We start from the raw sequence: 16,147 nt of genomic DNA on the forward strand, positions 1-16,147 counted from the left end.
AGTTCACAAACCTGGGAGTGGTTTTAGATTCAGATTTTATTTTGAATGCTCATTTTAACAAGTTCTCAAGTACTTAATTTCATCATCTCAGAAACATAGCAAAAGTCAGACCTTCTTTATCGCAGAAAGATGCCAAATTTTTATACATGCGTTTATTACAAGCCGCATCGACTACTGTAACTCCCTTTTGTACCGGTTTCCCCAAAAAATCTCTCAAGGAAGCATGCAGCTTGTTCAAAACGCTGCTGCCAGAGTTTTAACAAGGAAAAAGAAAACTGATGACATAACTCCTCTTTTAAAAACTCTGCACAGGTTGGTCTCATACAGCAGAGCTTGTAAAAGAGATAATGTGTTTTACAACAATGCTAGCTGGGTTAAATTAAATGGAATAAACATTAGACATATTTTAGTTTTTTTTTTTTCAAATTACTTATTTTTGTTAAAGGAAAAAAAAACCACTGTGCAGCTCAACTCTCTTACCTCTTGTGCAACTATTATCTAGGCAAACACAAGTATTGGATCAGGACTTGGTATTGGCAAACACTCCTGTTGGCACCATATAACATGAGAAATTAAAGAAGCCTATCAGAGAATTAAATACAGATACAAGCTTACAAACCGTCTTCAATTTTCACTCAGGACCAAAAATCTGCCTCTAAATTTAAATGAAATAATGATTTTAGACTTATTGTGATAATGATCAATATCGACTGATATGAAAAATGTATTGTGAAAACATCTTATTCAATATCGCCCAGCTCTACATTGATCAACTCTCTTACCTCTTGTGCAACTATTATCTAGGCAAACACAAGTATCAGATCAGGACTTGGTATTGGCAAACACTCAATATTAAAAAATCAGTTCGGGAGCGTTGAATTGATGGCGTAGCCTACGCAGCCCCTTTACCTACACATAGGCCTACGCACTTGGCCGACGCTCACCTCCGACGATGGACGGCATTGTATTTCTTGCATTTACAACACATCGCCGGTTCATTTAATCTCCTCCGACGTCTCTTCTCTGTTCTTCTATGTATGTATGATAAACAGCAACATGTATCAGCTCTGAATTAACGTATTACATGTGGAATCGCTGTGAAAAAGCATGCAGAAAATGTAGCGGGGCTGGAAACAGGCGACCCGACTATCAGGTAAACCCCAATGCTGTTAAGTGTTTCAGCGAATTATTGCTACGCGACACAGACACATTGACACAATAGTATGTAGTGCTCACATCCACAGTGGCCACTGCTGCGTAGGGTTGATGCAGAAGTATAAACCAGCTTCAAGGGGGTGTCAGTTCACATCAATAATCAAAATCTGTGTGCACAATAGATTCTAATCAAATCTGATATCCAGGTCTGACAGAATATCCTATCTTAACAAGTCAAAACACATCAGCTGTTCTTTATGCTCACCCTCCCTTATGTATTTTGACCAACTGTATACGTAAGCCATCAAAAGTAGAGCATATGCTCCTGTTTCCCTCTCAGGCTCAGTGACATGTGCTCCCGGACTGTTCAGCTGCCCCGGATCATATGCCTGTGTTCCAAAACGCTGGCTCTGTGATGGGGAAAGGGACTGCCCTGATGGGAGCGATGAACTCGCTGCAGCTGGCTGCGGTAAGCTCCACTTCAACACACCGAAAAGCTCCTCGCAGTTGTAAAAGTTTAATATTAAATTCTAAATCCCAGGGAAAGTAATCCTTGCTCGTCTTTTGATAGTTTTGGATTACACCCAGTAAAACAATAGCTTACTGAACATGGAAACCTCCAAACACCTACTGTAAATCCCCATGCAAATGTATTCTCATGCAAAAAGAAGCACTTAGTGGGTAGCAGTGTTTAATCTTCATTGTTTTACTTTGATTTAAGCATAACACACTTGGAAGAGACCAGTGAAGTAGCATATAATGACTGTTCTAATGACTGTTTTACACACATATGAACCATATTCTAGTGCTTTTCTATTCTAGATGTAAGTTTATGAAGTTGTACATTCTACCAAGACTACTTTCAGAGTAGATTTTATGGATTTTTTTCCAAATCATCTCTAATAGTGCAAATTATTTGTTCATCATCTAATGCATGTTCAATTACTTTTAACCATAATTTAATTTTAGTTGGACTTTGTTGTCTCCATGACCTTGTCACCTGCTTCAAGGCAGTCACACTTAATAAATTAAAAAGAAGCCTTTCAGGTTTACTTATTGCTTCTAAGAAGTTGATGCCAACGAAATGTTCAAAACTCAGATGTCCCTTTAACTCAGTATCAATAAATGCGTTCTCCACCTCTTTCCAGTATGACCCAAAACTGGACATGTAAAAAAAATGTGTGTGTGGTTTGCTTTTACTTCTCCGCACACTCTCCAGCAATCAAAGCCTTCAAGGGGGAGAACTTACTTTTTTCACATGGTGTAGTAAAAATACCTCGTACTTACTTTCCAAGTGAATTCACTCCAATATCTGAATTGTGATGTTCTTAGATTTTCGTACAGGGAGCTTTTCCCAAAAAATAAGAATATACAAACTAAAACACCACAAAAATCTCATATTACACAAAAGACCTGCTTCCTGTTGGCACCATATAACATGAGAGATTAAAGAAGCCTATCAGAGAATTAAATACAGATACAAGCTAACAAACCGTCTTCAATTTTCACTCAGGACCAAAAATCTGCCTCTAAATTTAAATGAAATAATGATTTTATATTTATTGTGATAATGATCAATATCGACTGATATGAAAAATGTATTGTGAAAACATCTTATTCAATATCGCCCAGCTCTACATCGATCAAGAGGGGACTAAGACATTATATTATTATCAGTATCAATAAAGTGAAACTTAAGTATAACATCCCCCATCTGAAGGTGAAGGGCAAAAGTCATGTTTTCCATACTAGGAACAGTTCATAATGTTTTTAAGTAGTTTAACTGTGGGAGGGTTCTTCTGAAGCCAGACTCTTGTTATTGCTTTCTTACTTGCAGCCATGAAAATCTTCAGAAGATATGTGTCCCTCTTTGTGAGGCCTTTAGGTATTTTTCCCAAGGTACAGAAAGATGAAAGAAGATTCAAATATCACTTCTAAAGTCTCTGAGATGAAGTGTTCCCCACCTCTCCAGAAAGGCTGAAGAAATGGACAAGACCAAAAAACACATGTACAAAGTCAGCAGAAACTGCTCCACACTCCCTCCTGCAGGAATACTGTGACCCACTTGATTTGGATTTCTAATGATGACTAACATTCTTCCAGGAAAAGAATATGTGGATGAGGATTGAGTTTTCCATATTTGAAGCCAAACTTCTTCAGATATCACAATCGTATCCTCTTTTTCCCAGCGCTGTCTTAGTTCAGTTGTTGTATTCTTATTCATAAGGGTTCATTCTTTGTACAGTTTACCAAGAACTCCTCTGACATCCTTTGAATTATAAGCATCTATGAATAATTGTGTTACTTTTGATGGTTCGGCATAACATATGAACCATGTTGAGCAAAAACGGATCATGCATTGATTTAACACCCTTCTCCTTATGTAATAGCACCCAACAACACATGTGATGATAGCTCATTTCGCTGCCGCAACAAAGCCTGCATTCCACAACGCTTCGTCTGCGACCATGACGACGACTGTGGAGACGGGTCTGATGAGTCAGTGGAATGTGGTGAGTAGATTTCATCTTTTCCTTTTGTTGTATCGTGTTTGCAAGTTGAAAACAGTTTCCTTTCTTACTCATGTTCTTTCTCTTTGTTACTTGTTGACACTTTTTGAAAATCACTCTTGAGGAAAAAAATAAAGTTTTCATGAGCTTGGACAGAAAAGAAAAGTGAATTAAAGAAAAGTTAACACAGACGCTAGAAATCCATGGAATACATCCAATTTCAACATGTTTTTGAAGTGTTTCGGGCAGGACTGAAAGCTTGGACTGAAGCCAGCTCTCTCTGCAGAATTTGGATATATAACACAAAAAAGATGTTATGTTGTTGAGATTGATAATTGTTAATTAATAAATGTAACACAAGTATTATTTTATCATTTGAAATATGCCTTTTTGTACGCATTCATGCTTGTAATATAATTAAGCCGCAGGCACCACTGAACCATGAAATGGGCTGATGTTTGATCAGCAGTGGTTCTCCAGTATATACACAAGGATTCTCTTCACTGAGATCAATCAATCAATCTTTATTTGTATAGCACCAAATCACAACAAACATTATCTCAAGACCCTTCTACAAACAGAGCAGGTCTAGACCGTACAGTATGTTAAATTAGTGACAAAGACCCAACATCAACCAGAAAGACAGCAGATGATTGTGGATTCAGTGATTACCGCAGGAAAACCTTGGCAATGCAGGAGAGAGAGAGAGAGAGAGAGAGAGAGAGAGAGAGAGAGAGAGAGAGAGAGAGAGAGAGAGAGAGAGAGAGAGAGAGAGAGAGAGAGAGAGAGAGAGAGAGAGAGAGAGAGAGAGAGAGAGAGAGAGAGAGAGAGAGAGCCAGAGTCAGTCCGGCATGTCCCTAACAGCTGGAGTCTAGAACGTGTACAGCAGAAATCCCCATTAAATCCTCCTATGTGCAGCTTTATTGTCACTTTTTTCTCTACATTCTGCTAAAGTTTCACCATAAAGTGAAGATATATCACTGTCAATCCAACGTGATGAAAAAGCATCCCTCTCTCTTTTTTTAGTCTATCGCTCCTGTGGATCAGAGGAATTTCGCTGCGGGGACGGCCGTTGTCTTCTCAGCTCTCAGTGGGAGTGTGATGGCTATGCAGACTGCCCTGACCGTTCTGACGAACTGCCTCTGAACCTCAAATGTCTGGCCGCAGGTAAGACTGCTGTTTGGCTCTCAGCTGGAATCTCTTCATCAATGTCACTAGCAGCCCGTCTACCCGCCCAGGAAACTGTCTGAGACATATGGTGAATACAAAGAATGAAGAAGAAGCAGAAGAACTTTCTTTGAGGAAATTAATCTGTCTGTCGTCACATTACTTTGTTGAGAAACCACATAAGGATGTGCCAGTAACAGTCGTGTCTTTCTTTTCTCAGGAAGCTTGTGCAATGGCTCCTTCTTCATGTGCTCCAACGGACGCTGCATCTCAGAGAGGACTCTCTGTGATGGGAGAGATGATTGTGGCGATGGATCAGATGAGAGGAACTGTAATGTGAACGAATGCTTGAACCGCCGTGTCAGTGGGTGCACACAGGATTGCCAAGATCTTCCTGTGGGATTCAAGGTGAGAGATCAGAGGACTAGTCACGGTTCAGTGGCAGGAAATACGTTCCCCCATGAAATCACCTGCAAGCTGCAACTGGTCTATAAACTGACAATGTGACAGTCAGACCGGACTAGACCAATCATTTTTGTTAGGTGCCCAACGTTCTATGAGAAAACCATGGGATATAAATTGAAAAAAAAAAAGGATGATAAATGCCCCTGTGATTTGGTGCACATGTCAACATCCCTCGCTCCCTCTCCAAATAACTATGATTATATTCAGGTGCACACAGGTTTGCAAAGATATGCAGTTTGCTCATATCTGACATCTTAATAGCTGGACATACTTCCACTCTTTGCTGCACAGTGCTGCAGTGTGCACTCCCATCTTTATGGAGCCCACATCTGTACACATAAAGGCTAGATAATCAACGTCTTTCCATTTTTTGAAAGGTAATTTCATGGCAGATGTGATGCAGATGTCACAGTCAATAACAAAACATCCTCCCTGCAGCAAGCCAGATTTTAGAAAATGATATTACAAGTCCAAAAAGGTTCATTAGGTCTGACACTGTATATTATTTTAAGACAGTTCTTGTAACTAGACCAGTGTGTTTTTCTTTTTACCTTGACATGTTTCCACTTCAAACTTCCTGCAGTCTTCCTCAGAAGAGTTATGTCATGCTGTTGTGACTTCTCTGTCAGCTGATTTATAGAGGTTTGGTTGTCCTACCTGAAACAGCAGGGCAACCATGACCCTGTTGTCTTGTTGTCTGACAACAGGGCAACCGGGGTCTTACTAAAATGATATTACTGCAACATTTTTTTTAAATGTTTGTCTCCATTGGTCCAGACTGTCCTCACACATGTGGAAAAGTGTTCCCGTATATGCTAGGGCTGAGCCACACAATCTATCCCTGACTATGATAATAAGTAATAGTAATGTCAACATGATTTAACAGGCTTTATGTATAGATGTATCATTATTAAGTCACCCCGAGGTGGAATTGTTGTCGTGATCACTAGAAAATACGACTCTCTTAAGATTACTGCAGTGCAGTTCCCGTCAACTCTCAGCAGACAGGAGAAATATTGCATTAATGCACAAGGCTGTTAGCGCTGGTGTCTGTGAATTTGGCGCTTATTGTGATGAGGTTCATTTGCATAAGGAGGTGTCTATTCTGCCCCAAATGAATGCAAAATATTTTTTTGATATATGCACAACCATCATCAGAGCATAGAGGTTGTTTAGTGTGCAGGGAGTATTTAACCCTTTGCATGCTCTTTGTGAAAAAGGTAGTTTCTTTTCGTGTCATGTGCACACATTGATTTGATTGGATGTCTTTATTTTCAACATGTAAAATAAAATAGAAAAAACAGATGGAAATAAAAAAAAAACATACAGATAAAATAGAAAAAACAAACAGATAAAATCTACCTCAGCTGCTTTTTGCACATTAACCAATCACTTAATCATTTACTTATCTTGAATACTGTCTGCACCTAAATATTATTTGCACTGTTGTCTATTTTTATTTTCATTGTCCATTTTTAAACTGTCACTGCACTACCTGCACTGTGTACATAGGCTGTTTTTATAAAACTGTATTTTATTATATTTTATTGTATTTTATATTAAAATTTTAGATATTTAAAAGCTGGAAGAGAGAAACAGCATCTCGTTTTTCCTGTATGTCTCGTATATACAGTGAAAATTGACAATAAAAACCTTTGAATCTTGAAATAGAAAGAAGAACAGACAGATAAGAAAGAAAAACACAGTAGAATAAAACATACAATAAAATGGAGAATATACAATAAAATAGAAAAACAGACAGATAAACATAGAAAAAACACAAATAAAATAGAAATCAAATACAGTAAAATAACATACAATAAAGCAGAAAAAAAATACAGTAAAATAAAACATACAATAAGATAGAAAAAAAATACAATTAAATAGAAAAAACAAATTATGTTAAAATAGGAAAAAACATGTCAGAATATAGGGAAAAACATGCAATACAATAGAAAAAAATATATAGATAAAAAAGAAAAAAAACATACAGTTAAAGCTGCAGTTAAGAAACTTAGTTTTTGTTGATTTTGGTGCTCCCTTTGGGCAAAGATATTAGTCTTATTTATTTTTGCATCATGTTCTGTGTATCCGAAGGTTGTTTTTATTACAAAGAATGTCATCCTTCTTTGGTTTAGACCTCAAATGTGACTGATTGTGATAATGCTGTTAAAATGTTTAAACAAGGAAGAATAAATGACTGTTTCTGTCACCCTTGCAGCAGTCTCAGGCATTCAAAGTGACTAAATGGAAATTGTTAGTCTTGTAGGTCATGAAGAAGCATTAGTATCAAATTCAGTCAGTTAAAAACTCCACACAGGAGCTTTAAGTGTGCCCCCAAGCTGCACAATCCTTCTGTGAATCATAACCCTAAGTGTTGATTTCTTCAAATGAGTCATTGTCAGCTTCAAACACTTTAAATTGCATCATTATTTTCAACTTGGAGGTATCTCTCTGCTTTCTAACATTTCATTTTATAGACTCTACTGACCCTCAGCACTAAGCTTATATGCAGCTTATATTAGTGATAGTGTGAACATGAATGATTAATGACCAACAATAAATTCAAGCCTTAACTTATCACATCATTAAACAGATAAAGACAGGTGGGGAGTACATACATTTAGTGGTTCACTTTATGAATAACCTTGACTGCTGCAAGTATAGTGTAATGATATGCCAACAACAGTCTGAGCTCCCTGACTGTGCCAGGTGCTCCCGCCTTGCCTAGCCTGGCAGTAGTGTCATATGATAGAAGGGTTGAATCCAGGTGAAGGCCGTGTCCGCTGGAGTGTTGTGGCGATCATCACTGTTGTCGGACTGCAGTAGTTTATGCCCTCTTTCCAGAACTGTGCGATCCTTTTCTTCACTAACATGGTGCTCACTGCATCAGAAAAGTGGCTGAAAGCACAGAAAACGCCAAGAAAGGGGGGGCAGAGCTGGACAGAGAGCACATCAATGCGGACCCTGAGCTCATCCATTTGCGGTCCGAACAGGGAGATCAGCAGAAAGGCCCTCAAGGTTATAAGTTTGGATAAGAAAGGGATTTGCAGTAGGTCCAGAGCAGCTGATACAAGCACATTGGATTATTTTTGGGAAGACTTGGGCACTGAAGTGAGAATTTTTGAGCCATGTATATCGCAGCTTTGATGCCATCATACATTTTGATGGATAGATGCAGGGTTTTGTTTGCCTTTTGTTTTGCTGGTGTGCATTTCTTTGTGAAAAAAGTACTAAAGCCTAAAAGTGTTGGTCTGTTTTTTACAGACTGATCTAAAATAACTGTAAAGAGGCATCATTTTGAAGTCCACTGCTTTTGTTGTATAGCCACAATGACGCTTTGTAGGAAAAGAGAAATCATATCCCCAGTCTTTTGAAGCATGGCCCAAAAAGAAATCCTCTTTTTCACCTTCCAGCGAGCCTCAGAACAGATAAAATGTTGCTCTTGTCCTGCATTTTCTGCATCCATGATTGAATCACAACAGCTTTTGTGTTTTTATCATCTTTTTGTGGATTTAGTGTAAATGCTGGCCTGGTTTCCACCTGAAGGATGATGGGAAAACGTGTGTGGATGTTGACGAATGCTCCACAACCCTTCCGTGTAGCCAGCGCTGCATCAACACTTACGGCTCTTTCAAGTGCTTGTGTGTGGACGGCTACGAAGCCCTGGAGCGAAACCCCAACGTATGCAGGGCTCTGTCAGGTCAGCTGTATTTCATCTCCTAGCTGTGCAGAATTTCAGTGCATAACTATTAGTCCCAGCGGCCCTCTAAAGCTTTTGTGTGACTAATTTCAGCTGAGGAACCTTTTCTCATTATGGCCGACCACCATGAGATCCGGAAGCTGAGTGTAGACGGCTCAAATTACACCATATTGAAGCAGGTAAGTGATAACAGCATCACAGCCAATGGGCCTGTGAAGTTGTGACGGTGGAGAGTAGAAGATGAGTGTTCACAATTTCAGATAATCATCCTGCTGAGAGGGATGAACAGGTTTTGAATCAAATTACCATCTTGTCCCTTTTTCTGTTTGAATTCAAAATCTCCCTTCCATCTTGTGTGCAGTCTGTGAGCTTTATAATGAGAACGTGTGGGTTAAAATGATTAAAAACTCTTAATGTACAAAAAAATGCATATAATGAGATCCTGTTCAGCTGTTAAATGTGTGGAAAGTAGCACCTTTGCAGAAATACAATGAAAGTGACCACATTCAAATTTGCATGTTTTGCTTAAAAAAAAGGTGTGGAAAATGTCTTAGAAAATAACTCATTAAGACAGAGAGCTCAAATGATCTGTTTTAATCTTTGATGATCCTGTTTAAAAAAAACTTTCAAAATCAATCCATCTGCTTTTTCTTCTTACCGTTTGAACGTTGCTATCTTTGATCTGAGGAGCGCTTTAATCAGATGCATTTGCTTTTTTCTTTTTGGGGGGATTTTTCAAAAGTACACAGAAACACAAACATAACATAATTTAGGGATAATTTATGGTTAGCAGGTTACTATGGAAAAAAGAATCCCGACAGGGTGAGACAAGACACTGACGCGAAGCAGATGGGTCTTGACCACCCTGATGTCCCACTGCCCACTCAGACCGCAGTCAAAGACTAAAAGTAACTAGCAGCTCTCTCCACATTAAGCAAGTCAAGGTAATCCTCCAGTCACGAGTCCTTCATGAAGCACTCTAACATTCGCTCCTTCCAGTTGAGAAGTATCAAAAATAAGGTTTTAGCCACATTGTTTACCAATATGATGCTATGGTAAACTAATGGTTTCACCTCACCTTACGGTCTATTGTGTCAACAAGCAGAAGCTAAATGTGCCGGAACTCTTTTCCGTGGATTGATTTGACATGACATGATCAGTTTGCCTCTGGCATTGCTCATGTTAGTGAAAGTTAATAACCATTGTCAAGGGGTTTCTAAGGGGTTTTGACCAATCAGAATCAAGCATCTTACACAGCCGGAAGATCAGTAAGAAAGCTGGGTAATAAGTAGGGAAGAAAGGGAGAACAGTATCTAATCAGTTGCACATTCATTATAGTTTAACAACCAACTCTTTTGCTGTAAAAATATTGTATTTGAATCCAGTTCATTCGTCATCCAGTAAAGGAATCCGTACAAACTGAAGTGCAAGGCTCAAGGAGTCAATCTCTCATATGAGCTGTATGATTAAACCTGAAATCATCCCCCAACTGCTTTAAGTGCTTTTCTCCTTAAATGAGATGTTAGCTGTCCATCAGGATTCCCACATATGATAAGAGGGAACTGGTCACTCTGATAGGCAGAGAGCGAAATGACCCCATTGAGAACCCCATGGAAAAGCTATTTCAATTATTCCCAGGTCTCATCACGGCTGCTCTAGGCTATGCTTGAATCAGACTGTTGATTATCACAAATGGTTGCCTGTGATTTACTGAGCGTCAGCCTACGGGTATCCTACGGTGTCCTCTCACAGTCATATTAACCTCATGACAGGATGTACTCTACTGTCTGTTTTGGAGTTCTCATCAGCCACAACTCACTTTAATCACTTTGTGTTAGCATTAATGGAAGCTAGAGAGGGAGATGTGCACACGGCTTCTGCTAAGTGGTGGCGGATACTTCACTGACCTCATATCACTTTACCACACCATTTCATACCCCGTTCACATTAAACACTTATGATATTATGTAAATTTTAAATGAGCCGATCAATTACTTTTGGCTTTGCTTTTGCTTTTAGTATAAATTTGTCTTCCCACCACAAACATGCGGGACTGAATATGTAGTCGTGACTCAAACACTTTGTCAGATTTCATTCTCTTTATGTCCTCCCACCTAGTTATGTTTGTCTCTGTGGTTTAAGCTTAGGCATTGGACTTTAGAGTAGTTAACATGTTTGTATTTGAATATTGAAATATTACCTAAAGGTGCATTTCGACCAAGAGTTCCGGAGTTTTTTAGCCCCCAGAACTACTTTACCCTGAACTAAAAGGTTCCTGTGCCCCCATTGTTGTCTGCTTTTCGACCGCGGGCTGAAGTCCCGGGTAGATTGTGCAAATCAGGCCAGTGATGTATGGAGAGGGAAATATGGTAAATGCAATACCACCAGACCAGTAGAGGGCAGTTAAACAAAGACACATGCCATTCATCACAGATGACACCATAGAAGCAGACGGACAGGCAGGTATCATTATGAGCAACACAACAGTTAGCCTGTTAGCATGAAGATACTCAGCTGGCACTGTTTTAGATGGTGCTATATTTCATCACAGATGGATTCACTGAATCAACACGTGAGAGGAGATAAGCGCGAGTAGCAAAGACGTTTCAACACGGCTTTAAAATCCTTTTTAACTCAAAAAGCCGTGGCAGAGATCGCCAGTGTTTTGGTTTAAACAGCAACCCTGTTAACTGGAGACTCTCAACCGAATGCATCCCTCATAAACGTCTTTAGACGATCATTAAATATCTAATGAGGATATTGTGAAATCTTAATAAAAACTAAACTAGTTTGCATTCCCAGGAACTCCCTCTGTGTTTCAACAGCTGTGTAAACTCCACAAACACTGACACGCTCAGCTGAAGGTCTCCAGTTTACAGGGTCACTTTTAAAACCGTAACACTGGGAGAGACGCATTCACGGTGGGCTGAGAGAAGACTACTGTTACAAGCTGCTAAATCAAGAGAATCACAGCTTCTTCTTTTGAAAAGTACACACACATACAAAAAAGATAGAACAAATAAAAACTAATGAAAGAAAGAGAAATCAAGTGAATCACAGATGTGTGTGATGTTATTGTGGACGGAGGGCGGAATAAAAACATAGCGGTTAATCTACCAATCAGACACGTTCAGCATTGCAGGCCCCCCAAAAACCCTGGGGCCTTTGAGAAGTCCTTCCCCCCAAGAAGGGGCTTTTTAAGGGGGGGATTATCCTAAACTAAATTTAGACCCTAGGTCCACCAGTCAAAACGCACGTAGTTCCGGGGTAAAGTTCCTGTGGTCGAAAACGCCTTAAGTAACGGATAGTGTATTATTAGCAGGTGGTTCTGGGAAATAGAGTCCCAACAAGGTTAGACAAGACCCTGGCGCAAAGCTGCTTATTACCCTACTACTTAAGATACAAACAAGTTTATTGATTAAAAATGAATTCTGTGTACAGTTTTTAAAAAATAGTCCCAGTGATTCCACAGAAGTTAGGGTTCCATGACGGATGTATGTACCCCTTTGTAAGGGGTAGTGCATTGTTAGCAGGTAGTTATGGGAAATAGAATCCTGACAGGGTGAGACAAAACCCAGAGGTGAAGTGGAGGTTATTAAAAACATAGTCCCAGTGATTCCACTGCAGTTAGTGTTGCATGGTGATTGATTCTTCTCTGCCTGTTGTGGTGGATTGAACATGAAACTGTCCTCATTCAGCTCTCCTTCTTCTCTGAGCTCTGTGGTTCACACACCTTTAAAAATTACCAAGACAAATGTCACAACTTTGAACCCTGCTGCTATCATCACCACCGCTCATGGTTTAAGTTTCTTTGTAGCAATCTGTAACTTAGAGATGCACCTACTCCGCTCGTTGCTAGCATTGCAGGACAGAATTCACATATCTTTGTTGGTTAGCCTGCCGATTTAGCATGCTAACCAAAACCAACGTTTTAGCCACATTGTTTACCAATGTGATGTTAACGGGAGTTTACGTTTCTTTGTAGTGACTGGCAACTCAAAGTTGCACTTACAGGCTCTGCTGCTGTTGCTAATATTGCTAGACAGGATCCAATCCAAAAATGTCAGTGGCCTGCCAAATTAACATGCTAACCAAAACTAGCCACATTGTTTTGATGCTAACGAAAACTAACTACCACACCTTATGGTCTATGGTGTCAACAAGCACAAGCAAAATGTGCCGGAACTCTTTTCTGTGGATTGATTTGACATGAAATGTGATCAGTTTGCCTCTAGCGTTGCTCATGTTAGTGAAAGTTTATAACTGTTGTCGATGGGGTTGTCAAGGTGTTTTGACCAATCAGAATCAAGCATCTTGAATTTCCCTGTTGTGGGACGAGTAAAGGACTATCTTATCTTATCTTACACAGCCAGAAGATCAGTAAGAGAGCCGGTAACAAGCTTGATTCTGCTTTCTGGAATTTCTAAGACAGGTTACTTTAATAATGAAAATACGTGAGACAGGCAATCAGTGGTGATTTTAAATTGCACTGTTAAAAATATACACACATTCATGTAATCTTTTTTAAGGCCCCAGTCTGGAACATATACCTGAGCTAAGCTTGTTACTCTCTTTGTAGTTGGCTGATTTTTATATTGACTTCAAGGAATATTAACTGCAAAGGTATCTCTGGATAGAGGCACTTATAAAGGAGCATGTGGAGTAGAGAAAGGATCCCCCAGGACACGTTGGCGACTGTCTGTGAGGTGGTTGATGATCTGATGAAGATGTCTCATTTCGCCTGTCAGAATATCTGACACCTTTTCTCAGCACCCGCAGAGTGAGATAGCAGGGTGGGGGCACTTGTTTTGGTGAGCAGCTCTGACTGACAGTGGGGTCGTGTGAGCATGACAGAGGAAGGAAGCACCACACTCTTCTGCTTTGATAGGACATCCACTTCAAAGAGTGTTTGAGACTTTACTGGCTACATAGAACCTAATTGAAAACCACCTGAAACAACATCACTTTCATCGTAGATATATCAAATAATGAGAAGTTGTTCTGTTTTTTAGGGCCCGAGCACCGACAAGGTTGGCAAAGGCCCTATTGTAACCCTAAGGATCTTTCTTTCTTTCTTTCTTTCTTTCTTTCTTTCTTTCTTTCTTTCTTTCTTTCTTTCTTTCTTTCTTTCTTTCTTTCTTTCTTTCTTTCTTTCTTTCTTTCTACCTAGTAAAGTATGTTGCCCGAAAACTCACCAAACTTGAAACACTCATCAGGCCTGGCAAAAATTTCAATATTATTTTTGGTCCCGTGCAAAAACTCCCAAAAATTGCTCAATAGCGCCCCCTTCTTTCCAACTGGGCACCCCCTCAACACGGTTCAACTTACATGCATGAGATTTTTTATTCCATAGCTATCAGGCTAGGACCTACAAAAAATTTACCCAATGTCATGATGAAATCCCAACTGGAAGTCGGCCATCTTTTTTTTCAGTTTTTCACCAGAATTCGCAAGGGTACGAAAAAGAGATCTTACCCCAGGCTTTTTCTCTGATCAAGTCCGAACCATGCATATGCTGTAGTAGAAACATGGACAATTGAAAATTGTCAGAAAAATGTTGCAAAATCATAAGATTGTGGGCGTGGCAGACGTTCAGACGATGCAAATGAGTGTGAAACAGCTCACAAGTTTGCTACTTGTATCATCAACTTTCCAGAACACTGTTTTTATTTGAGTTAAACATTATTCATCTTTGGATAGGGAAAGGTTAAGGAATTGGATTTGATTACAAATGTTGACTTGTATTTAAATCACATCTATAAGCACATATGTGTAAGACATACAATGTCATATTTCTATCCCAAACACTGAGCTGTAAGATTGAATTTTGTTAAAAACTTGAACTGACTTTTGAATACCTGTGCTCTCTTTCCTCTGTATTACCAGGGCCTCAACAACATCATCCACATAGACTTTGACTACAAGAAGGAGTTTATCTATTGGGTGGACTCAACCAGGCCGAGTGGACGAAAGATCAACAGAATGCGCCTCAACGGGAGTGACCTGAAGGTACTTCAAAATTATTTATTTATTTATTTATTTAATTCATTTTGATAATAAAGATACATTTTTAGCAGCAAGCCTCAATTGTGAAGATGAGTTATTTGAATGTTAAAATTACTTAGAAAACCAAGTGAGTTGCAAAAGCTCATCTGATGATGGGCACCTTTTCTCCCTTTATGTTGTCAACTTAACCGCAATGGTGTTAGTGAGTCCACAAATATCACTTTTAGCTTAATGTAACTAGCTGATGCAACACCCTTATAACCCCCAAGGTGTGTCCTAGTCATGGGATTAGAGAGCAGGCACTGGGAACAATGAAATGTATACAAAACACCTGCTGGGCTCGAATCTCGTCAGCAGTGATGTGTGGGAGCATGAGGCTCATTCGGCTCAATTACTGCCGCAGTCACTGATTGAGCCACTGCCACAGCTTAGCAAGTGAACTGACTGTCTGAGACACAGATCAGGGAGCTTCTCACATTGGGTTAATTAAAAGAGCCACTGATATCCTGTGTTACTAGTATAGGCTTGCCATTTGATGAAGGAAGGATTTGGGATCAGGGTATTTCTATGGATTCTCCCTGCTAAGAGACAGCTATATCTGATTAAGGCAGTTATTCATTTAATTGTATGTTACTTATTTCAAACAGTGTAAGTTAATTTAAGATTTGGATCTTGTTTCTCAGTTAAATCTGTTTTTAAAAGAGTACGTTATCTCTGCGCTGGGTTCTGTGTGTTGACATATTTGAAGTATTTGCAGTTACTCTTGTAGGGTAACCATTGATGTCACAGCACATCAATAATGTGACACTAGCATTTGTTTTCATACCATAAAAAGAGATTCTAGTGAGTTTTTGCCTTATCTAGTTCAGGTTATCTTCCATCATCCAAAGGCAAATTTTATTGTGCGAAGTTCTCCTTGTTGAACAAATGAACTCATGACACTGCTTTAAAGAATGATGCATTTTTGTAATAACTCACTTACTTTAAATAGCTGAAAGCAAAATATTTATGTCAGCCAAAGGTTAGAGAAAACTGTCAGTAACTGCATGGATCAAAATATTTTTCGTCTTTTCTGGTATTTATGATTCAACTGAGTCAAATTAAAACACTGGCATTCCTCCCATGCTAACCATTGCTAACC

The 16,147-nt window shown here is 39.3% G+C and overlaps 1 protein-coding gene across 1 annotated transcript in view; it reads left to right on the plus strand.

Annotated features, from left to right (window-relative positions):
* lrp1bb (low density lipoprotein receptor-related protein 1Bb) overlaps positions 1 to 16,147 on the plus strand; it is a 426,184-nt gene that overhangs the window by 344,062 nt on the left and 65,975 nt on the right. The window contains exons 54-60 of the mRNA XM_034694098.1: positions 1,496 to 1,624; positions 3,546 to 3,668; positions 4,692 to 4,832; positions 5,053 to 5,240; positions 8,817 to 9,000; positions 9,094 to 9,179; positions 14,887 to 15,009. Coding sequence (XP_034549989.1) covers positions 1,496 to 1,624; positions 3,546 to 3,668; positions 4,692 to 4,832; positions 5,053 to 5,240; positions 8,817 to 9,000; positions 9,094 to 9,179; positions 14,887 to 15,009 — 974 coding nt within the window. The remainder of the gene's footprint in view (positions 1 to 1,495; positions 1,625 to 3,545; positions 3,669 to 4,691; positions 4,833 to 5,052; positions 5,241 to 8,816; positions 9,001 to 9,093; positions 9,180 to 14,886; positions 15,010 to 16,147) is intronic.

The sequence above is a fragment of the Notolabrus celidotus genome, chromosome 10 (assembly GCF_009762535.1).
Source record: "Notolabrus celidotus isolate fNotCel1 chromosome 10, fNotCel1.pri, whole genome shotgun sequence".
NCBI lineage: Eukaryota > Metazoa > Chordata > Actinopteri > Labriformes > Labridae > Notolabrus > Notolabrus celidotus.